At 39.8% G+C, this 27,306-nt stretch overlaps 1 protein-coding gene across 11 annotated transcripts in view; it reads left to right on the top strand.

The window, feature by feature from the left end:
- Positions 1–27,306, top strand: part of HECTD4 (HECT domain E3 ubiquitin protein ligase 4) — a 225,759-nt gene that overhangs the window by 110,534 nt on the left and 87,919 nt on the right. For 6 of the 11 annotated variants that reach the window (XM_030821422.1, XM_030821420.1, XM_030821421.1 and 3 more), the window contains exons 10-25: positions 1,645–1,758; positions 2,805–2,945; positions 6,085–6,317; positions 6,695–6,840; positions 8,995–9,065; positions 9,987–10,092; positions 10,675–10,795; positions 11,751–11,879; positions 14,531–14,655; positions 16,676–16,829; positions 17,344–17,444; positions 19,772–19,970; positions 22,106–22,252; positions 23,758–23,862; positions 25,159–25,322; positions 25,912–26,145. In XM_030821422.1, the coding sequence (XP_030677282.1) occupies positions 1,645–1,758; positions 2,805–2,945; positions 6,085–6,317; positions 6,695–6,840; positions 8,995–9,065; positions 9,987–10,092; positions 10,675–10,795; positions 11,751–11,879; positions 14,531–14,655; positions 16,676–16,829; positions 17,344–17,444; positions 19,772–19,970; positions 22,106–22,252; positions 23,758–23,862; positions 25,159–25,322; positions 25,912–26,145 (2,290 nt within the window). The remainder of the gene's footprint in view (positions 1–1,644; positions 1,759–2,804; positions 2,946–6,084; positions 6,318–6,694; positions 6,841–8,994; positions 9,066–9,986; positions 10,093–10,674; positions 10,796–11,750; positions 11,880–14,530; positions 14,656–16,675; positions 16,830–17,343; positions 17,445–19,771; positions 19,971–22,105; positions 22,253–23,757; positions 23,863–25,158; positions 25,323–25,911; positions 26,146–27,306) is intronic. The other 5 variants (XM_030821429.1, XM_030821424.1, XM_030821426.1 and 2 more) reach the window with 3 other exon arrangements.

Here is a 27,306-nt window from a genome sequence, read left to right as displayed (position 1 = left end):
GTTTCAATGAGCCTAGATCACGCCACTGCACTCCACCCTGGCGACAGAGTGAGATTCTGTCTCTAAATAAATAAATAAATAAATAAAACAAAAATAAAAATTTGGTTTTTATGTTATTGACCATCAGTCTTTTTTTTCGCCTCTTTTTTCCTACTATTACCACATATTATGACCATTAGTCTTATTAAATTGTGTTTAGTCTCCTTGGCATGGATTTTTTGCTCAATTGAAATTGACCCCATTTAATTAAAGTGGATCTTCATGATTAATTAATTAAATGGAGTCTTAATTGACCCCATTTAATTAAAGTGGGTACCATTCTTTCATGAAGATATAGCTTACACAGTGATTCTACTTTAGCGCAATAAATCAGCAAATGCTTAAATTCCTTCTGTGTCCTGTTTCTCTTTGGCCACTGTGGGGGCTGCTCAGAAAGTGGAAGAATTGGTGCTTGCCTTTAACAGCTCTTAGTCTAGTTAGGAGAGATGACGTAGATGTGTGAGACGATGAGAAAATGATAGACAATGCTGCATCCCTGCTGGAAGGATCCATATGGAGCAGATTTGTGAGCTGCAGAATCTGAGAAAGAAAGGCTCATTGTGGAATGGGGTAGAAAGGAGAGACTTCATGAGGTTTTGAGTTTAAGCCATAAAGAATGGGTATTATTCATATAAGTGGCCAAGTGGGGAGAAAGCATATGTATGGTAAGTACCATGAAAAAAGAGATTTGGAGGTCTATTTTCCACTGTCCCACTTTGTTTAATGGAACAGTAGAAAATAGAAAAAAGAGTATCATTTATGTTACAACTGAAGTTAGGCATGATGGGGATCTGGGCTACTAGGGTGATGAGAATATGAAAAAGAAGCAAACTCAAGAGACACACTGCTAAAGTTTTGTTTGAAAATGGGGAAGAAAATAAAATCAATGATAGCAATTTATATATATATATATATATATATATATATATATATATATATATATATATATGCTGGTGTGGATCCTTGACATATTTTAACTCATTTACTCTTTAAAATAACTGTATAAGGTAGGTACTTTTATTATTTCCTCTCTAGAAATGAGGAAACTGAGATGTTCAATGACTTTCCCAGGGCCACCCAAAAGTGTTAGAGCTGGAATTCAAACTCTGAAGCCCAAAGTCCATGCTCTTTAACCCTGCACTATCCTGTGTTAAGGGAAAAAGCCAGGGTGTGTCCAAGTTTTAGAGCCAGTATTAGGAAAGATTGCAGCTGAGCTGTGTTTGAGTATACACCAAGCTTTATTGAACACTGACTAACTGCAAAGTGTTTCTTGTAAACATTTTCATCTTGTGATGTTAGTGATCATAATCCCTCTTGCAGTTACCCTTTTGATAATGTATATCAGAAAGAACCATCATGTAAAAGTTGCCATTTTAAAAACACTTTGAAAACTATGGTTCAGTATTAAATTTAGGAAAATTTCTGGTGGTGACAGTTTTCTTTCTGTGGTCTTATGCATATATTCTCCATCTCTTTACCACCAATTACCACCAATATGCAACAACAAGAAAAGGGTGTGATTTTTATAAAAGTCTTGTTAAAAGCCTAAAATTTTTTAAAAATAATCTTCAGGCTTATTAAACAGCTTAGTGTTTGTTTCCAAAGTCCTAGCCTCCAGCTTGGTGTATAATATTTCGGATGGTCAGTTTACAAGTCGTGCAGATCTCATAGATGCTGCTGGAAGCTCACTGGGGCGTGGTGCTCTCGTACCAGGATTGGGTAAGAAATAAACTTGCACATTTCTTTGGAAAATTTCAAGTTTTAGCAAATTTCTCTTGAACTATCTTGCCAGTTCCCTGTGGCATCCTGGTTTCATTGAAAAGAAAGACGTTTTTTGTTTTGTTTTGTTTTGAGACAGGGTCTCTTCTGTCACCTAGGCTGGAGTGAAGTGGTACGATCTTGGCTCACTGCAGTCTCCACCTCCTGGGCTCAAGCAGTCCCCCCATCTCAGCCTCCTGAGTAACTGGGACTACAGGAGCACACCACCATGCCGAGCTAATTTTGTTTATTTTTTGTAGAGCCAAGGTCTCACTATGTCACCCAGGCTGGTCTCAAACTCCTGGGCTCAAGCAATCCTCTGGCCTTGGCCTCCCAAAGTGCTGGGATTACAGGCATGAGCCATTGTGCCCAGCCAGAAAGAATTTTTTTATATTAAATTTTAATTGTAGGAATGAGTATAAGAAATTGCCATATGTAAAATTCCTCTGAATAAACTGCAATTGAAGATACTGTTGATTAGGTTGTGTGATGATGCCTATAAGAAATTCTCAAGGTTTATGCCATAAAAAGTTTATTTCCTGTGAGGAATTGGTATACCTGTTATTGTTAGAAAATGTACATTAAGTAATATACTGGATTTTCTCTTTGCCCTGGGTGGTAGGAAGCTTATTTCTAAGTTTTGGGCTCAGTTATTAGGGCTTTTTATTGTGTATTAATGTTAATTGGGCCTATTATACCTGAGTTTTTAATGTAAGCCACTTAAATCCTTTTTGGAAGTAGGTCACAGATAAATCAGTACTAAGAGCTATCTATTTTGTGAGACTTACTCCTTCTCACACAGGAGTTAAGCAAAATTAAAAATTAAATGCTGGCTTCTTGCCGATTCCCAACCTAGTGCCTTGCCAAGTAAATCTGTGGGACTAGGGATGTGGGTTGTCAACATTAGAGAGCATCCTTGCCCTTCCACTTTGTAGCAGTGCTTATGAGAAATATGTATACAGGTAGCTGGTGGCATGGTGACTGAATACAGTATGCTCTTTTTGCAGGAGCGTGTTATGACACAGTGAACAACATGCTATGGACATGCTCAAATGACTATATCGATCAGTGGTGTAACCCTGGGAATCAAGCTTTCCATTATGTCTGCCAGAGACTTGGAGTCAGTCACATTATCACTGAGCCAAAAGGTGAGGTGCACTCAGGGTCTTGCAGGAAAAGATTTTCCTCTGAAATATGAGAGAATACCACAGCATTAGTAGGTGAAAACATAGCCCAACCCCAGAATGTGTCACCAGTTTTCCCTCTTTGAACTTCTGAAACCTAAAGTCCTTTGTTATCTGTAACCATGAAAGATGATTTATGATTAAGTAAATAAGTATGTAAATAAATAGAGCTTTTGAGGTGGTCCACAGACTTTTTTAAAGGAAAATTGTTATGTCCTTCCTGAAATTATTGGAACTTTGTTGCAAAAACTGATTGTTTGTAGTTGGTATGGGATTATATGCTGTTGTAATGTTTTGCATTGATAATGACTTAATTATATACAAACTTAGAATTACCAGTGAAGGACCTTTGTATTTTTCAATATTAATATGAACATTCTTAATATTAAGTTAATATTAAAATCTTTTGGCTTTAAAGTCAACTATGCTAATATGGAGGAATTAATCATTCAGCAAGTCCCCTACCCATAAAGCAACACTAAAACAGGCAATTATCAAAAACAACTATTTCCAGGCCCTGGAAATTGCCAAGGCATACACTAAATTGAGAGTTGTTAATCATTTTAAAAAACCTTGAACTTTGGGTAAGAACAGTGGAAGTCCATGGTGTTCTTAGCTAGAACTGCTCCTATCCTCCACCTCAGTCTGCTGTGAGAGAATTACTATGCTGACTACCTCAAGCTTGGTCAGCACGGTAATTCTCTCAGGGTGGGGAAGATTGTGAAAAGCAGCAGTTTTGCTGCCAGAGGGGCTGACTTGATAGGGAGCAGAGCGTGGAAAAACCTCATGTCCAGTATCAATGTCGCTAACAGTAGTCATCTTGGTGGCAAACAGAGACCAGTGGCTCAGCAGGTCTTAGATCTTGATCCCAGTTAGGGTAAGCAGTGGCCCAGCCGACTAGCTAGAAGTTTACTAGTGAGATCTGGATAGTGAGAAAACTGTGGGGGACCACACACCTACACAGAAGAGGCCTAAGAGAGCCTAAGCTACTCACACAATTCTGGCTAAACATGAGTCTGCATACACATGCAAAGGTGAGAGGGCCCAACAGGAAGTAAAAGCCAGAGCAGAGTTTTAAACCGTGTGAACTTTGCGGCACTTCCCCCAAAATACACAGATCCATCCGGGGTGAAAGTGTTACTGGCTCAAGGTGTTTGAGCACAATCATTGGTTGACAATCACTAAGGAATACAGATAGGGGTGACCCCTAGGAAGCCAGGCTGAAAAAGAAAAACAAGAATAATTAAAAATAAATGAGGTTAGGCGCTGTGGCCCACACCTGTAATCCCAGCACTTTGGGAGGCTAAGGCGGGCAGATCACCTAAGGTCAGGAGTTCAAGACCAGCCTGGCCAACGTGGTGAAACCCCATCTCTACTAAAAATGCAAAAAAGTTAGCTGGACGTGGTGGTGGGCGCCTGTAGTCTCAGCTACTTGGGAGGCTGGGACAGGAGAATCACTTGAACTGGGAGGCTGAGGTTGCAGTGAGCCGAGATCACACCATTGCACCCCAGCCTGGGCAACAAGAGTGAAACTCCGTCTATAAATGAAAGAAAGAAACAAGTATTTGAAAAAATAAACTAAGCAGAGAAATCAGTAACCACGCAATGCAGGAGAAACGCAGATGTTGGACTGATGCCTTGAAAGTCAGATGAAGACTTAAAACAGCCATTATAAATACATTTAAAGAATTAAAGGAATCCAAGTTTAAAAAAATTAAAGGCAAGCATGATGACTATGATTAAGCAAATTGAGAATTTCAGTAAAGAGATTATTTAAAAAAAATAAAACAAAACAACAACAACAACAAAAAATGGAAATGCCAGATTTGAAAAGAAAAATTCAGTAGAGTGGCTCAACAGCAGATTTGAGCTGCTGGGAGAAGAAAGCAGCAAACCTGGGCCATAGATTGGTGGAGTTGTTCTGTCTGAAGAGCAGAACAGGACACTTGGGGAGTGCTGGTCAGACATTTATAGAATAGAATGTCCTTCCCTGTATATATATCAGTGTGTTCATCTGATGCTTTCTCATGGTTAAACTGCAGTTATGGATTGGGGGAAGAACACCACAGAAGCAGTATCCCCTTCACATTACTTCTATTCCAAGGTACATGATATTGACATGACTTATTACTAGTGATATTAAAAACTGATCACTTGGTTTAAATGATGTCTGCCAGATTTCTCCACTATAAACATACCACTTCTCCCGTTCCACACTCTGTTAGTCTCGACCACACTGAAGGGAAGGTGAATTAAGCTCCACCTCCTGGAAGAAGCATATCTGAGAACTTGTAGACTTGGTCCTTCAGAGGACCACAGCCAGTTCATGTAGACAGATGTTAATCACCACAGTAATTAATATCTGTAGGGTCAGTGTTTTTTCTCAACTTTCATTCTTGATTTTGGTATTTGTGTAAATTTACTAAAACTTCGTGAGTTGTGCATTTAGAGTGGGCGAGTTTTATGGAATGTAAATTATATCTCGATAAAGCTTTTTTTTGAAAAAGCAAAAAGTAGAAAAGAAAGTCCACTTTATATTACTGACTACCAAGCCTCTTGCCCGAACTCCAGACTATGGATTCACTTCCACTTGGTTATCTAATGGGCATTTTCAGCTTAACATATCAAAACATGAGGAGCTATTTATAGACGGGAGTTCTAATATGGAGCAGCCATAGGATATGGAGAGGTTTTACTAGAATAGTTACCAGTAGGGGCTGTGGACTGAGGTGGCCTGAATCCAAATCCCAGTTCTACTACTTCTTAGCTGTGTGACCTAGGGCAAGTTCTTTAACTTCTCTGACTCTTGGTTTATTGCTCTACAAAACAGGGCTAAAATAGTCTAAGTTGAGAAGCCCATTCTTCAGCATATAAAAAGGGCTCTGTAAGTGGTAGCTACTTATGTTCCAAACAAATGAAGTCCCCAAGTGTTTTCACCCCAGCACCTGTGGCAGGGAGAAGGGCTCTCTGGCAGCAGTGAAACAGATTATAGCCAAAATACCCTTTTCTAGTGCGCACACACCTTTTGTAAGTCAGAGGTCTATTCTTTGGGGACCACCCGTAGAGATGTCTTTCCTCACTCAGTTTCCTTTTCATCTTCTAGAAGAGGCTATAACCACGAATGAGGTTATAAACCAATTATTGCACCACGTTGGTGCGATGTGCATACACCAACTCAATCTTCTTGCCACCAACCCCAATCTTCCAATCACAAGTGTCTTGGGCAAGCAGCATCCAATTGAAGCACACCATCTTAGCAGTATTTGTGACATTATGGAGAAGGCCATGGTTAATGGAGATACCTGTATTATACGCTGCATTCTCGTTGTCTTTCAGGTAAATACACTGTTGTGAGATAAATAAGATGATAGAGAAAAGGAAACGCAAACCTTGGTTTCAGCCAGTTCATTTTTACCAGAAGAAAAATTTAATGATTTTCCTGTTCTGCATCTTACCACCTTCTAATCCTGTAGTTAGAATTATCATGTTCGTTGCACTGTGATTAATGGAGTATTGCTATACATAGCTTATTACAGTTAATATATGCAAAATATTTACTATAATTATACCATTACACAATAGAAGAGATTGTGGTTAAACAAAATCCACCTGGTTATTTGTTCATAGGATATCTACCATGTACTTTCTTTGTAGGGATAATTTTATCCCCAGTAGAATTAGCGTTTTTAGATAGACTCCTTATGTTTCTGTAGGTGGTATTTAAATTTTTCTTCAGCCCACAAACTGAAAGGAATCGAGACATCATTCGACGGTCGGGATTGCTTCTTTGGCAGTTGTTGATGGCACCAAAAGATCAAATTTGCCCTGAAATTCAGAAGGAAGTCTGCCTTGCCATCAGGTAAACAGCTAATGATTTTCGTAGTGCTCTCTGCAAAATGATTCTTCTGCAAGGCATTGTAATCTTCCCTGAAAGCTGGTAGCATAAATGCCTCTAACCGCATCCCACAGTTGGGACCTCATGGATTGGGGACAATTTCACTGGAGAGGGGTTTGTGGCCCCACCTTCAGAGGACCAAAGCCAACTGTGTACCTGCATTTCCTTATCTCACTGTTTGGATCTAAAAAACAAACAAACCAACAAACAAAACCAACCCTTTAAGTGGATATTTTGATTGTTTGCAAGCTGATGTTCTCATTTTGCAGAGTGTGGCAGGGTGGTTAAGAAGCAGGCTTTGTCAACAGGCAGACCTGGGTTCTAGACTTTGCCACTCACTAGTGTGACCTTGGTTTAAGGTTCGCATTTCCTTAGCTGTAAGATGGGCATAAAAATAGCACCTGTTTTATGGGTTTGTGAGGTTTTCCTAAGGTAAGGCCTGATGCAAAGTAAGTGCTCAACAATGCAACCCTTTATCAACCTGTTTAAAACCTTTTGAGACAAGAGAGCAGAATTTATAGGCCATTTTCTATTTATTGTCAGTCTTTTTTTGTTTTTTTAGGTTGAGTGAACTTTTTTTCTTTTTGCTTTTTTGAGATGGAGTTTCACTCTTGTTGCCCAGGCTCGAGTGCAGTGGTGCGATCTCGGCTCACCGCAACCTCCACCTCCCAGCTTCAAGTGATTCTCCTGCCTCAGCCTCTCAAGTAGCTGGGATTACAGGCATGTGCCACCATGCCCGGCTAATTTTTTGTATTTTTAGTAGAGATGGGGTTTCACCATGTTGGCCAGGCTGGTCTCGAACTCCTGACCTCAGGTGATCCTCCCACTTGGCCTCCCAAAGTACTGGGATTACAGGTGTGAGCCACAATGCCTGGCCTCAGCAAACTTTTATACGGGAATACAGCCTTAAAGTGATTAAGTATAATTTAGTGTCCGAGAGAGCTGAATAGTTGGTCTGAAAGATCTGTATGACAGGGGTGAGCATAGATGACAGGAAGTTGTTTTCCTTCCACAGCACATTATGCTTCGAATCTCTTTCTGTGGAGCATTAAGGCAATGATTGAAATCTGGTGCTCTGAGGAAACTTTTGGAGGGGATGGATATATTCACTATCTTGATTGTGGTGATGGTTTCATTGATGTATACATATGTCAGACTTATCAGATTGCACACTGTAAATATGTGCACTTGATTAAATGTTAAACCTCAATTAAAAAAGAAAAGAGGCTGAGTGTGGTAGCTCATGCCTATAATCCCCAGCACTTTGAGGGGCCATAGCAGGAGGATCGCTGAGGCCAAGTTTGAGACCAGTCTGGGCAACATAGTAAGACCTCGTCTCTACAAAAAAAATAAAAACAAAATTAGCCCAATGCCCTGGCAAGCACCTGTAGTCCCAGCTATTTGGGAGACTGAGGTGGGAGGATCACTTGAGCCTGGGAGGTCAAGGCTGCAATGAGCCGAGATCACACCACTGCACTCCATGCACTCCGGCCTGGGTGACAGTGAGATCCTGTCTAAAACACATGCACGCATATAAGCACACACACAAATAAATTAATGAAAAGAAAAAAGATTCTGATGCCATTTACAATATTGTTCTTCCCTTCTCTTTGGAAAAGCTGAGAATTAGAAATTTACTTTCTTAAGTGTTCTTTTGGGGAGGCACAATTGTTACATGTAGGCTTGACTACATTGACTTTTCATAGCTTACCAATTCTCTCTAACCAGTTCTGCATCTAGCCCCAAGTACTTATCATTTTGGTAATTCACAGGAAGAGGAGGAGAAGGATGCCACTTATCAGGGAAGTGGACTGGATCGTGACAGTGAATTTAGGTTCAAATGCCTTTTTAGGCCAGGTGCAGTAGCTCACACCTGCAATCCCAGCACTTTGGGAGGCCAAGGCAGGTGGATCGCTTGAGCTCAGGAGTTTAAGACTAACCTGGGCAACATATTGAGACCCTGTCTCAATTTTTTTTAATGCCTTTTTAGTGATAAAAGTTATTTCACAGTTTTATGTAATCAAATGGACATCTTTAATAAAAATATGAATTTAAATATTTACAGTTGATTTTCTAGAACATTTGCTTAAATGTTTTTGACTTTTTTTGTCATTTCAGCTCTGGTTTAAATATCTTGTACCCAGGTGAAACTGAAATCAATAACTTACTTAAACTGGTCTTAACAGAAGGTAAGAATTATCCTTTAATTATCTTTGAACAGCCGTCCTTTTTTTATCCCCAAGGAAACAACTGCATATTAAGATAATATTGACATTTCTTCATATGTTAGTCAGCATATTTAAGAAATGTATCTGCAGGCCAGGCATGGTGGCTCACACCTGTAATCCCAGCACTTTGGTAGGCCAAGGCAGGAGGATGACTTGACCCAGGAGCTTGAGACCAGCCTGGCCAGCATAGCAAGACCCTGACTCTACAAAAAATGAAAACAATTAGCTGAGCATGGTGGCCCATACCTTGTTGTCCCAGCTGCTCAGGAGTCTGAGGCAGGAGGATTGCTTCAGCCCAGGAGATTGAGGCTGCAGTGAGCTGTGATGACACAGCTGCACTCTAGCCTGGGCAACAGAACGCGACCCTGTTTCAAAAAAAAAAAGAATGTATCTGCATATATGCTTACACTTAAACCAGATTGAAAGCAAAAACCGTGTTTTATGTATCTGCAAGCTTTATAAACTTTGTCTCTACTGCTTAGCATAATGTATGTGACTATAGATGTTTAATAAATAAAATAATCACTTACTGGTCATTTCTAAGCCAGTTGTCTTCACACATTGGAGCCTAACATTTTAAGTTAGACTAAACAACACAACAAAAGGTACTATGTTAAAGACAGTTGGCATTTAAAAGCAACGTTAAGGAATAAAAAATCACACTTCATGATATATCAAGAGGGTAATTACACTTTAATCAGGATGCTGGTTAAAAAGTCGGATTCGTTGTGATGTCATTTTTGCCGCTTTTATTTGTATAAGTCCGTATGTCTGCTGCCCCTAGCTTGCCGACATTCTATTTGTTTAAAAACTTTTTAAAAATAGCATCAGTTTTCTAGGAGTCATTACCAGGGTAGATGATGGAGCTTTCTTCTGTGTTAGGAGAGAGAAACAGTGGACTCTCCCAGCTACGGGATGTGATCTTAACCAACCTGGCTGAACAGCTCCAAAACAACCGATTTGGCAGTGATGAGGATGATCATTACAGGTGACACCAGTTATATTATTCACTCCTAGCCTTTGTGTTCTCAGTTGTTAGTTTACATTTAAATGTGTTTGATCAACTTTAGTCTCCTGTTATAACTAATACGATCGTTAGCATGTTAAACCTAAAGCATGGACCAGTTGAAAGATAATAGATTCCACAGTTCCCCTCAGAACTGATAATTGCACATTTCAGTTTTATCAGTAAAGTAAGTTGGGCCTGGGGAAAGGGTCTTTAGCAAAAATAACAGATGGAACTTATTTAGGAGATCTTGGTTCAGGGTACCATCCAAATTGCTGGTTTATGAGAAAGGCTGAGTATGTGTGTTAGAGCTGGTGAAGGGGACGAAGGTGTTGTTTTTCTATGTTATTTATAAAATACTTTGACTTTGTAGTTGGGTGCCATTTGAGTTCTATAAGTTTGATTTAAATAATATACCTAGTTGTTAGCATTATTACTAAGGCGATTTGCTTAAGAATCAATTATATATCTTCTATTTGTCACCTTATACTAATTATATAAAATTTATCCTTTTATGAATAAACCATCAATATTTTATTGTTACATTTTTCCTGCATTTTAAAGACTAAATGATGAACTTTTACACTACATTCTGAAGATTGTCGTACGAGAATCCTGTATCTTAATCACCAAGTGCCAAACTGTCTCTAAAGATGATTTTCAAAAGCTCCTTTCAACTGTGCCTGTAAGTAAAAATGTGTTTAATGAAAGCAAAATTATGTCAAGCATCCCTGTTTTCATTTTATTGTATTGACAGGTGTGTGTATACATACAGACTTAAAATAGTTTATGAAAGGCCGGGCGCAGTGGCTCACGCCTGTAATCCCAGCACTTTGGGAGGCCAAGGTGGGTGGATCACCTGAGGTCAGGAGTTCAAGACCAGTCTGACCAACATGGTGAAACCCCGTCTCTACTAAAAATACAAAAATTAGCAGGGTGTGGTGGTACACATCGGTATTCCCAGCTACTTAGGAGGCTGAGGCAGGAGAATCACATGAACCCAGGAGGTGGAGTTTGCAGTGAGCCAAGATCGCACTCCAGCCTGGGTGACAGAGCAAGACTCTGTCTCAAATAATAATAATAATAATTTATGAAAGTCAGCAGATTACTACTTACCCTAGAAATGTAGAACTAGACAAATCCACTTGAAAAACTTTCCAAAGACTATTCCCCCTGCTTAAATTGCTTGATGCAATAAATTGATCAGATTTGGGGGTTTTTGTTTTATCTAGTGAGAGTGTTTTCCCCTTATTAATTTTTAATTTTACATTGTTTTCTAAACCATGAGTGTTTTATAGAGACCAGTAGGGATCAAAAGATTCTGTTAAGGGTTTGAGTATTCTTCTATAATGGAGATGTGTGTGAGAGGGAGGGGGAAGAATAATTATTAAGAGGCAAAAATTCAAGTAAGTATTCTAGTTAGTGAGGATTGTGTACCAAAAGGCAGAAAGTTATAGTAAGTGTGTCAAAGTATGTATGGAAAGCCATGTTGAAATAAGTCACCTGAAAAACTAACTTGGTCTGTTTTCTGTACTTTCTCTTTTTGTTTTCTTTGTCAAAATCTTTTAAAAACATGAGGATTACATGATCGCTCTTTCAGTAGGATTTAGATCATTTAAATGCCCTTATTTGTATTAAAGGCTGCATCCTCCTGCCTGCGCTATCTGATGGCAGTTCAGAATCACCTTCTCAGTAACACTATTTTGATTAAACCTGATGAGAATGATGACAGTGACAGCTCCTTGCAGGGAGAGACATTGAAGGTACAGGTAAACACCAAGCTTTATTTTAACGATGTGTTCTACCCAGTGTGAAAAGCAGCTTAATTGGCTAAATTTCTGTGTTTTATGATGTCAGAATTCACCTTGTGGCTTATATTCTTGTGAGAGGTAACATTAGGCCACTCATCCCATAGATTTTTTATGTCATTGCACAGTAGTCACCTACTTGTGACACTCATAATGTGTCATCCGTGTGCTCCTGTCAATCTTTCTGTGCCTTTGTTTACTTCCATCTTCTTTTAAGAACTGGTAAAATATGGCACTTACAAGTGATCTCATGTGTACCTGAAAGTTATAGCTACATAGACACACATATATATATATATATAAAAAAATCAATCTTGGGAGCATTAAATAATTTCAAAATTTTAGATGGTTTATTATATTCTCTTGATTAAAATAACTTTTAAAAGGTGATAATTTTTTCAATCTTTATGTGGAATAATCTAATTTCTAAACCTGTAGTCAATTTCATTTTCTGTAATTATTTTTAAATTAGCTTCTGTGTAAACTCACTAACTTGTTCCCACATGACAATTTATAGCAGTCCAAAGATTTTTTTATAGCCATGGTTGTTATAATTTTGACAGATGCTCAAGGCTGTTGTTTGCATTGTTCTTCAGGATTTCATCTTTGTGGGAGAATCAGAGAAATCAACAAGAACTTTATTCTTTCTTAAAATGTTAAACACACTGAAAAATCAACCAAGAAAGCCATAGTTAAAGATAAAAGCCAATGCAGTTTGCCCTTTTCTTACTCCTTTATGCATATATACTATTTAAATCATACATCTGATAGGTTGTACTTATGAGTTTATCTCATTGTATAATCCATTTTTAAATAGGCAGACATACATGCACTTTTAATTTAAGTTGTTGATAATATTTATTTAACTTCTCTTGCCTTAGTTTTCTCAACAGTAAAAAGGGACAATAACATCTTCTTTGTAAAGTTGCTGTATTAACAAGCCCTGTAAATACCTGGCACTTTGCTGCCATGTGGTATGGAGTCAGTAGATGATCATGCATGTCATTGGTGTGATTTAAAACATGATTTGGCTCATCATTAGTTCAGAGTTCCTTCTCTTTTAATGATTAAAAAAATCTCAATACTACTAAAAACAGCTGGATGTGGTGGCTGACACCTGTAATCCCAGCACTTTGGAGGCTGAGGCAGGTGGATCACTTGACGCCGAGAGTTCGAGACCAGTCTGGCCAACATGGCGAAACCCCGTCTCTACTGAAAAATACAAAAATTAGCCGGGCGTGATGGCACTCCCCTGTAATTCCAGCTACTGAGAAGGCTGAGGCATGAAAATTGCTTGAACCCAGGAGGTGGAGGTTGCAGGGAGCCCTGATCACGCCACTGCACTCCAGCCTGGGTGACAGAGTGAGACTGTGTCTCAAAAAATAAAATAATAATAATAATAAAGACCCCAGAAAATTCCAACAATGAGAAAGTTTTTTCTATTTGAAGGCTAAATTGTAGCCTTAGTGTGTGTGTGTGTGTGTGTGTGTGTGTGTGTGTGTGTGTGTGTGTATATATATATATATTTATTTTTTTTTTTTTTTTTTTTTTTATTTTTTTTTTGAGATAGAGTCTCTCTTTGTCGCCCAGGCTGGAGAGCCATGGTGCAATCTCGGCTGACTGCAATCTCCATCTCCTGGGTTCAAGCGATTCTCCTGCCTCAGCCTCCCGAGTAGCTGGGATTACAGATGTGCGCCACCATGCCCAGCTAATTTTTGAATTTTTAGTAGAGACAGGGTTTCACTGTGTTGTCCAGACTGGTCTTGAACTCCTGACCTCAAGTGATCCACCTGCCTTGGCCTCCCAAAGTGCTGGGACTACAGGCATGAGCCACCGTACCCGGCCTAGCCTTAGTAAATTCTTAATTAAACATAGAGAGAAATGTAAAGACTCTTAGGAAAGGCTGAATAGGCTCAGTTGTCTAGGTTTGTAGGGAAACATGCCCCCTAAAGAGTTTGTATTTTTTTAACTGAAAATAATTGTAAACTAAACACTTCTATGATGTTAGCTAGTCTTTCTTAACACATTATTTAGTATTTGTACTCCCACGAACTCTCTAATAGTTATTTTAATGTTTAATAGCCTGTAACTGCTTGCTACTTTAATTGAATTTTTTTAACTGCCTGTTCTTAACTGTGATGGGTTTAGGACATTGAGTAAAAGGTCACTTGTACTGTTTTAGAATGTTGTGTTTTTGTCTCATTTTATTCACCGCCTCTACATGCGCCTTTTACTGTTCTGTTTTTCTCTTTAGCTATCCTCATACCACCCAAGGCAGTCTTCCACCTGGACAGTTTCTGGGCTGGCCACCAGGAGCTCTCTTGTGCTGGATGGGATGGGAGATATTTCTTGTGCTGGCTGGGATGGGAGCCTTTTCTCCTAGGGACTCAGTGTGATCCCTCTGAAATACTGCGTATTTCTGTCAGCTCTCCAGACCTTGGCCTCCCAAATTGCCACTTGCCATTCTAGCAGAATTTACTGCTTTGGGCTTATTCTGGCCACCTCATTATTTCATTTGGAAATACATCATTAAATACATCATTTCATGTTGTCATTGTGAATGTATGTTCATCACAAAGCTTAAAAATAATATGATGATATTTTCTGCCTAGGAGCTAAAAGTCAGTATTTTGGCTCTTGCCACCCAAATCCTGACTGGATGTGATGAAGTGTTGGAAATGCTACAGCAGGTCACAACTGCCCTCATAAATAGTGACATAGCAGACCGTGAGCAGAGGTGAGGAATGGATTGTGGGCTGTGACCAGCTGCCCTGTGGGAAGAAAAGTTTGTTTATTGAAATTAAATCTTTTTAGAATATAGAAGGATCAATTTTATATAGAGAGATTTTTGTGAGAATAGGCTAAAAGGGCAAGTGTTTGAAAGCCAAGTGCAGTCACACTCTTTCTTGTGCTTTCAGGTGAGATTGGGCCAACAGCCATGATCTAAGGGTAGCGAGGTTGTGGAGGGCACAGCCTAATCTCTGCCACCTGAGACTTCTACTGCCATCACTCCCAAAATGGCCTTTCCTTTAATTATCAAGATCAACACTATGCACACTTAGTTTCCTCATGATAAAGACTTTTGGGAGGAAAAAGTGACTTATCAGCTGCCACACAAAGGATGACACTGATGTGGTACCTCAAGATTTTACTGTAATTTTACTTCTCCAAATACATGGCTGACCTATATAGAGAGCAGACTTATCTTTCACAGTAATAAAGCCCTTTCTCAGCCCTTCACATTAAAATTTCTGCTGTAACCTTGTCTCTACTAAAAATACCAAAAAAAAAAAAAAAATTAGCTGGGCACGGTGGCAGGCACCTGTAGTCCCAGCTACTCAGGAGGCTAAGGCAGGAGAATGGCCTGAACCTGGGAGGTGGAGCTTGCAGTGAGCCAAGATCGCGCCACTGCACTTCAGCCTGGGCAACAGCTAGACTCTGGCTCAAAAAAAAAAAAAAAAAAAAAAAATTCTGCTCTGGTTTGCTTTTAGAGATGCATTGCATACTGTGTTTTTTGATGATTTGCATGTTGGAGCTGTAGATCCAAAAGAATCCTATAGTGTAATTTTTGCTTCCATAACCCTGTCTGTTCCTATGGACTTGGTTCTTACCCACTCCCAGAGAGTAGATAGGAGGTTGGGATTGAGAACAATATAACCCAGATAGGCATTGCATTGAGGCTTAGTAATATGTAGTTCTGTCTAATGGGAGAGCCTGGGTTTCCGGTTCCACTACCAATATCCTAAGTAGACTTAAGGAATTTACATAATCCATTTCTTTCTGCATTCCTTAATTCTTCTAGCGGAGGACAGGGATATTAAGAATGTGATTTTAAAGATAAATTAAAAATTTGCCTACTTAGATAAGTCAAAATCATAGAGACAGAAAGTAGAATGGTGGTTGCCGGGGGCTGGGGGGAAGGGGAAAATGAGGAGTTATTGTTTAATGGACATAGAGTTTGGGTTTTATAACACAAAAGAGTTGTGGAGATGGTTGGTGGTGATGGTTGCACAACATTATTTAATAACACTGATGGATGGTTAAGATGGTAAATTTTATGCTATGTTTATTTTACCATAATAAAAAAAAATTGGGGAAAGAAATCTGCCTGCTTCTGCATGCCCCAGGCAAGCCTCAATTTCTCTAGACCAGTAATGGATGTCACAGCTCTGGGCAGGTGAATCAGTGTTGTAGCCATTCACTTCCTCCTGTTTAGAGTCACTGTGTAGCATAGTGACCAGCAGCCCCAGAGGCAGGGGAACTTTACAGGTAGTAGCCATTGGCATTTTAGAATCCATTTGTAAAGTGCTTCAAAGGTGCTATGAAATGCACCATATAGCAACCTAGAACCTAGAACCTAAGTAGCTCATACCTGTAATCCCAACAATTTGGGAGGCCGCGGTGGGAGAATCACTTGTACCCAGGAGATCAAGGCTGCAGTGAGCTGTGATCGTACCACTGCACTCCAGCCTGGGTGACAGACTGAGACCCTGTCAAAAAAAAAAGGCAGCTTATAAATTTCTTGGCAAAAATCAGAGACTGAAGGTGAAATCTATTAATAGCTTTATTTCTATTCTTCCCCTCTCCCTCAGTGGCAGAAGGTGGAAAATTTGTGGACTGAATCGCTATCACTGAAAGTGCTTAAGTAGTTTAAGGAGGTGCAGTTTAGGAGAAGTTGTCAGATAAAGATGACATTAGTGCTTCTTCACATGTTTGGGCATTGCTTAGGCTGTGTGTTTTTCTTGAACTTTTTGTAGGTTAAAAGGCTTGGAACAAGTTACTAAGGCTACTATGCTTGGTCACCTTCTTCCAGTGTTACTGACCTCCCTGATGCATCCAAATTTACAGACTCTGATCATGGCCGATGCCCTGATGCCTCAGCTAGTGCAGCTGGTACTCTATACCAGCCAGGTATGATCCTTGGTGTGCCAAAGTGAACGCTTTTTGGCCAACCTGCTTCACAGGGTGGCTGTTTGCTTTCACTGAAGACAGAATAAACATAATCCTGCCTTTCAGAAACCAAGGGAAATAATGATGGAATGAAGAAAAATACCATGTCATAAAAATAAATAATAAGGGAAAACATTTTATTTGTTTGACTAAATTACTAACTGCAATCTTTTAGCAAGTGTTCATGGCTGATCAGCTATAAAAATGCTAATATACAATGCCACTAAAAACCTACCATTATAGTTTGTCTCCTGAGTCCTTGCCAGCTAATAGTAGCTAATATAAATGATGCATTCCATTACAGCATTAAGTAAAATAATGTTAAGTGGTCTAAGTAGCACAGCATTTCTTAGTGAAGGAGAGCAGACTAGGATTGTAAAAAGATGATTTAAGAGAGACCTCTACGTTTGGCTCTCATACCATTCAGATAACTGACAGTAGCACTGGAAGACATAATGATCGTTTTGTGTTTCAGACGGCTTTGCTGCTTAAAACCCAGTGTCCGGTTTTTGCTGAGGTGGGCTGTTCCCCATGTGGTGCACAAGACCAGAAGTGCAGGCTGTTCCCTGATGAGAGGTAATGAATGCTGCTTCCTTGCAGGAACCCTTTTCTCGTTTTCTTTGGGTGAAAGCCTAGTACTCCTTTTATGAAAATGATTTTTAGCAAGGATTATCTATCTGTGAAAAGAAAAAGACTTCAGAATGAAAATTTTAGATAACTGTAGCATTGCTTTGTAGATTTATAGCAACTGGTTAGAATAAATTTCCCCATGGATCAAGAGATTAGTTCAAAATTGATCTGAAATTCTCATATGCTAATAGTGGGGATGTAAAATATTATGACTTTGGCAGGCAGTTTGGCTGTTTCTTTTTTTTTTTTTCTGAGACAGAGTCTTGCTCTGTCACCCAGGCTGCAGTGCAATGGCGCAATCTCAGCTCACTACAACCTCCACCTCCTGGGTTCAAGCAATTCTCCTGTCTCAGCCTCATGACTAGCTAGGATTACAGGCATACGCCACCACACCCAGCTAATTTTTGTATTTTTTAGTAGAGACGAGGTCTCACCGTGTTGGCCAGGCTGGTTTTGAACTCCTGACCTCATGATTCGCCCACCTTGGCCTCCCAAAGTGCTGGGATTACAAGCGTGAGCCACCGCACCCTGCCAGCTGTTTCTTAAAAAGTTAAACATACATCTATTGTATGACCCAACTATTTCACTTTTAGATATTCACACAAGAAAAGAAAGCATAGGTTCTTACAAAGCTTTTACATTAAGGTTCATAACAGTTTTGGTTAGAAGAGCCCAAAACTGGAAACAACATAAATGTCCATCTGGAAATAACTTAAATGTCCATCAGTAAGTGAATGGATAAGCAAATTGTGATATAGTCATACAATGGACTCTAATCAGCAATAAAAAGGAATGAACTATTGTTATATACAACAGTATATAATCTCAAAATACTTAACCCTGAGTGAAAGAAGCCACGTCCCCTTAGGTCACATACTATATTTCGTTTATATAAAACTCTAGAAAATGCAAACTAATCTCTAGTGACAGACAGCAAATAAGTGATCACCTGGTGGAGAAATGGAGTGGTTACAAAGAGGAAGAAGGAAACTTAATGGTATAACAAATGTCCAAACTTACCAAGTTGTATGTTTTAAATATGTGCAATTTATTATGTCAATTATGTTGCATTAAAGCTGTCTTTAAAAAAGATTTCCTGGGTTTCTCCAGAGCAGCAGGCTATGGAATTGAGCTTTTTGCAGTGATGGAAACTTCTATCTGTGCTGTCTAGTTCCATAGCCACAGGTAGTTATTTAGCATCTGCAATATAGCTAGTGTGACTGAGGAGCTGAATTTTAAATTTTATTTCGTTTAAATTCAATTTAATTGAAATGGCCACATGTGACCAGTAGTTACCGTATTGGAGAGTAAGGCTTTGCAGCTCAAGCTTCAGAGTTGAAAGAATAAGAGAATTCCATGGTAACTAAGTTTAAGTCTTAGGAGTTTGTATTCCATAACCTCAGGCTCCATGCCATCCTTGAGAGTTCAATTACAGTAGGTAAGAGAACCTTTGAAGGCACCTTTCTTTAGTAAAAATTACAGTGAAAAGTAGCTATGTAGACTCCTGGAGTTTTCAACAATTGGCATGTAGATATCAACAAAAGGAAATGTTTACAGGATGCTAACCCTGTGGGATTTGCAAAGTGCCCAATCTTAAAGATCCTTTACAGTATCTTTTTTTTTTTTTTTTTTCTGAGTACATTTAAATGAGGGTTGATCAGGTCTTCTCTTGGATATCAATTGGGCTTCTCCCTTGAAAAAAAGAGGGAAAAATGAAAATATATATCTGCTTATTATCCTGGAAAAAGGCAAAAAAGAAAAAAAGCAAATATAATATCTAACAACAAAGAAAGAAAAAACCCTTAAATGTAGGAATCTTTTTTTTTTTTTTTGAGACGGAGTCTCGCTCTGTCGCCCAGGCTGGAATGCAGTGGTGCAATCTCGGCTCACTGCAAGCTCCGCCTCCTGGGTTCACGCCATTCTCCTGCCTCAGCCTCTCCAAGTAGCTGGGACTACAGGCACCCACCACCACGCCGGGCTAATTTTTTGTGTTTTTAGTAGAGACGGGGTTTCACCGTGGTCTGGATCTCCTGACCTCGTGATCCGCCCACCTCGGCCTCCCAAAGTGCTGGGATTACAAGTGTGAGCCACTGCGCCCGGCCCTAACTGTAGGAATTTTTTAAAATGTTTCTGATTGCCACTGATATCAAGCATTTAAAAGCCTCAGTGTTATCATACTGCATGCTGTGGAAAATTAAAGAGCAATTTAATGTTTACATTGTTTTTCCTTTTGTTGGCTGCTAAGCTAAATCACTTTCTCTTTTTCTGTTTAGAATGTTAGAAGAGAAGGAAGAGCCAGGATTTCTCACTGGTTTAAAGATTCCTGCCCCATGGGCTGCTGGAAAGACTGTGGAAACAGTCCACCCTGTCAGAGACAACTATAAATTTAAAGAAACGGTCCATATCCCAGGAGCTCGCTGCCTGTACCTTAGATTTGATAGCAGATGCTCTTCACAATATGACTATGACAAAGTAAGTAAGAACTGGGTTATTATTGATTCCACCTCGAGTAAGCTGATTCTTAGATGCTTCTTATTTTTCTTTGCTGCTGGTCACCATTCTTGACTGATTTCTGTCTGCAGATGTCTCTAAGGAGAACTTTCCTAAGATAAAGTTGTTATCTTTGAAGGGTAGTGATTGAGGGAGTTAAAGAAACACCACCTCTGCAGGCTAAGAACAATGTTTTAATGATATGTTGAAAGTGTAGTTTGTAAGCTTTCAGGTGCTTAGATGTGAGTGGAAGGAAATGTTCCTTTTCATTCTGCTTACCCCCTGCCCTCCCTCTGTGCTTGAAGTTAACCCAGATGTGTGATGTCCATTCATCTAGAAAGGTCTCACTGCCCAATTCTTGGGGCTTCTCATGTATCTTTTGGGAAAAGATGGTTTTTTAGAAGGGTTTCAGAGGTGCTAGGATCTGGTTTATATTTATTTAAACATTTGTTCTTTTTTTGAGGAAGAGTAGTTTCCAAGCTGGTGGCTTAACAGTTATGAACGAAAGGAAGTATCTTAGGGGTTGAAGCATTTTCTTCTACTTAGAATTATTGAATTGTAACCCGTCCTGTGGTCTTAGGGGGAAAGGCTAATGAAATATGTAACATATGAAAGAACAGTTGGAGGCTTATCTAATAGCTTCGTGCATACTATTTTTATGTAGCTTCTTAGTGATCTGTTGTCTCTCTCCCCTGTGAACTGTGTGAGGGCAAATGGGCTTAAATCCTAGCAGGGGATTCTAACTTCTGAGGCTGGCTTTTAAAAAATTCTATGCGGGGAGGTTTTTAGGTTAAAAATAAAGGACTTCTTAACTGTATATACTATGAGATGGTGAAACACATTTCTGGGCAAGTTATAGAATCCTCTTCCCCATTATCTTTTAGGATAGTGAAGATTCCCAAGTGTCCCCAAAGCCTTGTCTTCAAAACTCACCTTAGCTGGACGCAAGAAAATATATGAGAGGATCTTTAGTAGGCCTTTCAGAAACATATCTCCTAGCATCAGTCCACCATAATTCATAGCTCCTGGCATTGGCTATCCCCATTTCCCAGGTTCAGGTGAAGTGACTTTTAATGTAGAAATGGGAGAGGTTGCCATTTTAGTTGGTGTCATTTTGTTTCTCCTTTAAAAACCGTATTTTGCATTTCTGATATGTGCTAACTTATGCCTGCAGTAGACATTAGTGTTAAATGGTGAAGCACAAAGAGGCTTACTACATGGATAAAAGTACATTTACTTTTCCAGTGGTCCCTGGCTGGTGTCAGCAAAAGGCCCCAAAGGGTAAGAAATCACAAAATAATAAGCATTTAGGGCTGAAGATAGAGCTACTAAATCTGAACTTAGATGCAGTGAGAAGCAGTCAGAGTGCACATTAGAAGACAGGGTTTGGTATTTACAGAAGCCAGAGCTTTATTTTTCCTATGGAAGTCTTTGAATGCCAAATGAGCTATAAATGTTTCTTCTGCCGATTAGAAAGTCAGCCAGCTGGTTATAAATGAATCAGAGAAATATTGATACATGAAAACTGACCCAAGAAGCAGCAACCCCCTTTCTGGCCCAAATTTGTATCATTTTCTTTTTATACCATTAAGCAACATCCTAAGAATATATGGCTTATTTTCAATTTGTTGCATTTTTAAAAATTCTTATTTATTCATTGATTTTTTTTTTTGGTGCTTTTATTTTGTTGTTGTGTTAGATATAACCATATTTCCATCTGTATTTGCTCACTTTATTTATTTTGGGGAGGACTTAAGGGGCCAAACTAACTGTTATTAATGAGTTATTTGTTATTAATTAGCATTAAAATAGCTATTTCAAAAATATTGATGTACAATAGCTGAGTATAACTATTTAATGTGAGGTCCCCAAGCCAATTAAAGTGTGGTAATATAAAAAGTATACTTCTTTTTATTAAGAATTGTTGTTATTACTCTGTGGCTTCCCTGTAAATACCAATGACTGATTGCGTCCAAACTAGTATCAGTTATACCTAAAAAAATTAGGAAATAGTAGTTATACTATAATGACACCAATGCCTGGTTATAATTGTATTTTAAACACATGTTTTTGCAGCCTTTTTATTTGTAGATGTTGTTTTTGTTTTTCTTTTACAGTCTAACAGTATATTTTCTGTTTTGAAGTTGGTGATATATGCGGGGCCTAACACAAACAGTAGGAAGGTTGCTGAATATGGAGGCAACACACTGGGATATGGCAGCCGTAGTGTCTTAGGAACTGGTTGGCCGAAAGACTTGGTGAAGGTATGGTATCCAGTCATAATCGCTTCCTAGAAAAGAAAATGAACTTGCAGTCCTCACAGGTCCAAGTACTAACTGTAATCCCAGAAAAACATTTGCCCTGGGGGCTTTTGTTGAGGTGGAGCCACCTTACCAGGCCTGTCAGCTCACTCCTTCTATTCAGAATGACCCTCCTTTCACTTGTAGGACATCAGACCCCTGTTCACTCCCTTTCACAAGTTACTCCATGGATAGAAGTTGTCACAGCATTTTCTTCCTTGTTGATTAAAAGGGTTGCTAGATCTTCCAGCTTAGTTCTCCTCTACACTCCCTGTTGACAAGTACCCTAGAACCACAAGGCCACTGCAGTGTAAAAGTATTGAGTTAATGTGTTCAGATGAATTTGGGCCTTTGGAGCAAAAACAATTATCCATTCTCAAACTGATAAAATTAGTGCCACGCTTTGTAATTTGGCCCTCAAACTACTTACTGTGTATCTGCCTGGAATATGAATATAAAACTGAAATGTCTGTTAAAACCCAAAAATGTCTCCAAAGTCTGTTCCCAGGGCCTTTATTTCATATATGTTATGGACCCTCTTTAATTCAGCCATAGATGACAAGCCATTTGTTAGAAATTATGGCCAGGTTCAGCTGCTCACGCCTATAGTCCCATCACTTTGGGAGGCTGCAGCAGGCGGATCACCTGAGGTCGGGAGTTTGAGACCAGCCTGGCCAACATGGTGAAACCTCGTCTCTACTAAAAATACAAAAATTAGCCAGGCGTGGTGGTGTGTGTCTGTCATGCCGGTTATTCAGGAGGCTGAGACAGGAGAATTGCTTAAACCCAGGAGGCAGAGGTTGCAGTGAGTCAAGATTGCACCATTGCACTGCAGTCTGGGCGACAGAACGAAACTCCATCTCAAAAAGAGAGAAATTATGCTCAAATCCGAGCAAGGTGGCTCATGCCTGTAATCTCAGCACTTTGGGAGGCTGAGGTGGACAGACTGCTTGAGCCCAGGAATTTAAGACCAGCCTGGGCAACATAGTGAGACCTCATCTCTACAAAAAAAAAAATAAAAACATTAGCTGGGCATGGTTCCGCACACTTGTAGTTCCAGCTACTCAGGAGGCTGAAGTGGGAGGATTGCTTGAGCCCGGGAGATTGAGACTGCAGTGAGCCATGATTGTGCCACTGCACTCCAGCCTGGGTGACAGAGTAAGACCTTGTCTAAAAAAAAAAAAAAAAAAAATTATTCTCAAGATTTGATTAACCTTTACCTTGCTAATGGGTAACTGTGCCCCATTTCACAGATGCCTCATCCCAAAGGCTACCTCATCAGGAGAGACACTTAAAGGATTGGTTGTCTAAATGAGAGGGAATAGAATTTGAATCAAAAAGCAAATGAGAAAAGGAGTGAAATATTGCTGTGGTCCTTTTTGAAAGTAAACCTCTGAAATTCATTGCTCTTTTGAAAATTGTGTATCTTGTTTTTAAAGTGCATTTCCCTCCCTTCCTTAAATTTTAAGGTGGAAGGAGATACAGTCACCTTCTCCTTTGAAATGAGAAGTGGCCGTGAACACAACACTCCTGATAAAGCCATGTGGGGCTTTGCTTGCACAGTTCGCGCTCAGGTACTTGAATCTAACCACTGCCGTGGACAAAATGTACTATCTGCTATGTGCCTTGATTACATACATCATATTTGCCTTGGAAACAGGGCAGAATATGAGTCACTCTTTCATCTTTCTCTTCTAGTTGGCACTAGTCAACTCCTTGCAGTTAGTAGTACTTTTACAGAATAAAACTAGCTATGATCTAAAATCAACTCAGCAGCACAGAAATAAATCTATTGATTGGAGCTCCCTCTTCAAAGCTTGGGGAGGTGACCTGACCCCAGCATCTTTCCACAGGGCAAAGAGGACTCAATAGAACTTAACAGAAATAAGCACTTGGATCCTGGGTTTTAAGAGTAGTTAAGCATCCTGCTGGGCATGGTGGCTCACACCTGTAATCCCAGCACTTTGGGAGGCTGAGGTGGGCGGATCAACTGAGGTCAGGAGTTCGAGATCAGCCTGGCCAACTTGGTGAAACCCCGTCTCTCCTAAAAATACAAAAATTAGCCAGGTGTGGTGTGGTGGCGGGCACCTGTAGTCCTAGCTATTCGAGAGGCTGAGGGAGGAGAATCACTTGAACTGGGAGGCAGAGATTGCAGTGAGCTGAGATCATGCTACTGTACTCCAGCCTGGGTGATAGAGTGAGACTCTGTCTCAAAAATTGAAACAAACAAACAAACAAAAACAGAGTACTTAAGCATCCTACTTAAGTTGCTGATTCCAGTTGCCTGATTCCAAAAACGTATTTTAGACTTTGAGGTTTCTTAAGCTTAACCAAGCTAAGACTCTCCAGAGTGGCATTAACTGCTAGAATGTAAGCTCCCTGAGAGCAGGGATCTTCATTTCATTCTGCGATGTATCTCAGGCACCTAGAACAATGGCTGGCACACATAGGACACCCAGTAAATTATTTCTTGAATGAATTCACTGCAGTCATTGACAACATCACAGTTTGAGCACAGGGTGGAAGTGAAAAAACGAAATAGTGATTTATACTTAGGTGGGCACAACAGAGAGGAAGCTATCAAAGAATCAGGCTTCTTTATTTCATTTGTACTATTTATTTGATTTGTACTATTGTATATGGTGTCTGATCAACTATTTTCTCTCCAAAAATGTGTTGAGACTTCACTCTGGTCATTCCAGTGCCACCATCTAGTCATGATTTGGGTGCTGTACCTGTGTCCCCTAGCAGTGATACTCGATGCTGCTCTGTAGAACCCTGTGGTTGGGGACAGCGTAGTGTGGGGCAGCACAGGTAGTAGCCTCTGCCAGTGTGCACTGACCAGCGTGGTTTACCCGTCTGCATTGTAGGAGTCTTCGGAGGATGTCTCAGGAGGCTTGCCCTTTCTGGTAGACCTGGCTTTAGGTCTGTCTGTGTTAGCTTGTTCCATGTTAAGAATCCTGTACAATGGACCAGAAATTACCAAAGAAGAAGAAGCCTGTCAGGAGCTATTGCGGTCCAAACTTTTACAAAGGTAACAAAAAGGTTGAAACTGAGCTAGTGTTGCCTGCAAAGGAAAAAGGACTTTATGTGGAAAAATCCTTCTGGTACATTTCCCAGGTGATTGTGCCTACTGCCTGGCAATTTCATGGGTGTCATTGTGTCTAAGAAATAAGATGAAAATTACACCATAGTGCTTTCTGGCCCTTACTTTACTAAATTTAAAATTACATCTTTGAACTGCATAAGCTTTTCTCCAACACAATTATTGTCTAATTAAATTGAATGATCCCCAAGAGCATGGGTGGATGTGTGATAAAGCAAACACAGCAAATGTTTATTGTACAATCTAGACAAATGTGTCTGTGGACATTAACCATGTCCTTCTTTCAGCTTTTCTGTACATTTAAAAGTTTTAATGATTAAATATTGGGGGGGAGCTAGATCCCCAAAGATGGGCTTTCATACAATGCTCACTTTTCTTTAGCTTTTGGAGAAGGTTTGATGAGTAATTACTTAACACAGAATGTGATCCTTCATATGTTTGATGTATCCGCAAACATCCAATAGCTTTCCAATATTGTTGAGAGAGGAAGTGAAGAGCCTCTTTTCTGTCTGCTCAGGTGCCAGTGGCAGGTGGAGGCCAATGGCGTGATCTCCCCTGCCCTTACTCCGAGCCCCTCTCCACTGCCTCTGACCATAGAGGAAGACAGAGAATTCACCTACCCCTCTGATGTCCTCGTGCCTCCTGTTGGAAACTACTTTGATCTGCCTCGGATCAGACTGCCTCCAGGAATCATGATAAAGCTCAGGGAAATTTCTGGGCGTGCTAGACCTCAATTTAGACCAAGTATAAAGTATGTTGCTGCGTAATGTTTTACTTTTCCCAATGGGAAAAAAAGTTTAAACAATTGAAATGGGTGTATTTCTTCTGTGGTCTAGTAAATGAAACTTTCATTTTATGTTCACTCCATGAATGTTAAAATTAACCAAGTCTGGAGGGCCCACCAGGCGGTATTCCAGATTAGGGGCTCTCAAAATTTGGCCCTCCAGTCAGCAGCATTGGCATCACTTGGGAACTTGTTGGTTCTTGGACCCCATTTTACACCTATTGAATCAGAAGGTCTGAGGATGGGGCGCAGCTTAACAAGTTTCCCATTTGACTGATGCATGCTAAAGTGTGACAAGTGCTAGGTTTATCTCTAGTATTTTCACCTTCTACCAGCAGTCAGCCTCTACTTTACTTTCCAGAGTCTAGAGACCTGTATTTATTTTTGATGCCTAGAGAAATGGTGAGGAGTTCTCTAATGTAGAATGTACAGACTTACAGTTACAAATATCTGTGGTATTCTTGCTTAAAGTCAAGTCTGTTTTGCAGGCCTCTGCTCTGCCTCCTGAGGCAGGATTTCAGAGAGAAAACTTTAGAAAATATATGAAATTTAAAATGAAAAAAATACAGAAAACACTGTTGTTTTCAGCCCAACATCTATATGTACTGAACACTGCAGGCCATAATACTGCATAAAATTAATTAGTGGATAGATGCTGCTGAAGATCTTTTCTTAGCCTTAGCCCTCTTCCAGCTGTAATATGTCTCTAACTCAAAATGTAGCAATCCTAGAAAATGAAGTCTTTTTTTTTTTTTTTGAGAGGGAGTCTCGCTCTGTCACACAGGCTGGAGTGCAGTGACGTGATCTCGGCTCACTACAACCTCTGTCTCCTAGATTCAAGAGATTCTCCTGCCTCAGCCTCCTGAGTAACTGGGACTAAAGGCACACGCCACTACACCCAGCTAATTTTTGTATTTTTAGTAGAGATGGGGTTTCTCCATGTTGACCAGGCTGGTCTCAAACTCCTGACCTCAAGTGATTCGCCCGCCTCAGCCTCCCAAAGTGCTAGGATTACAGGCTGAAGTCTCTACTCTTGATTTTCAGCTTTATCAGCCAATGTCAGTTTTATCAGTTAATATACTAAATTATTTGCCAACATAAGACTCCGACAATGCCATTATACTATTC

This window comes from Nomascus leucogenys, chromosome 10 (genome assembly GCF_006542625.1).
Source record: "Nomascus leucogenys isolate Asia chromosome 10, Asia_NLE_v1, whole genome shotgun sequence".
Classification (NCBI taxonomy): Eukaryota; Metazoa; Chordata; class Mammalia; order Primates; family Hylobatidae; genus Nomascus; species Nomascus leucogenys.
This window is presented reverse-complemented; position numbering and strand designations above follow the sequence as displayed.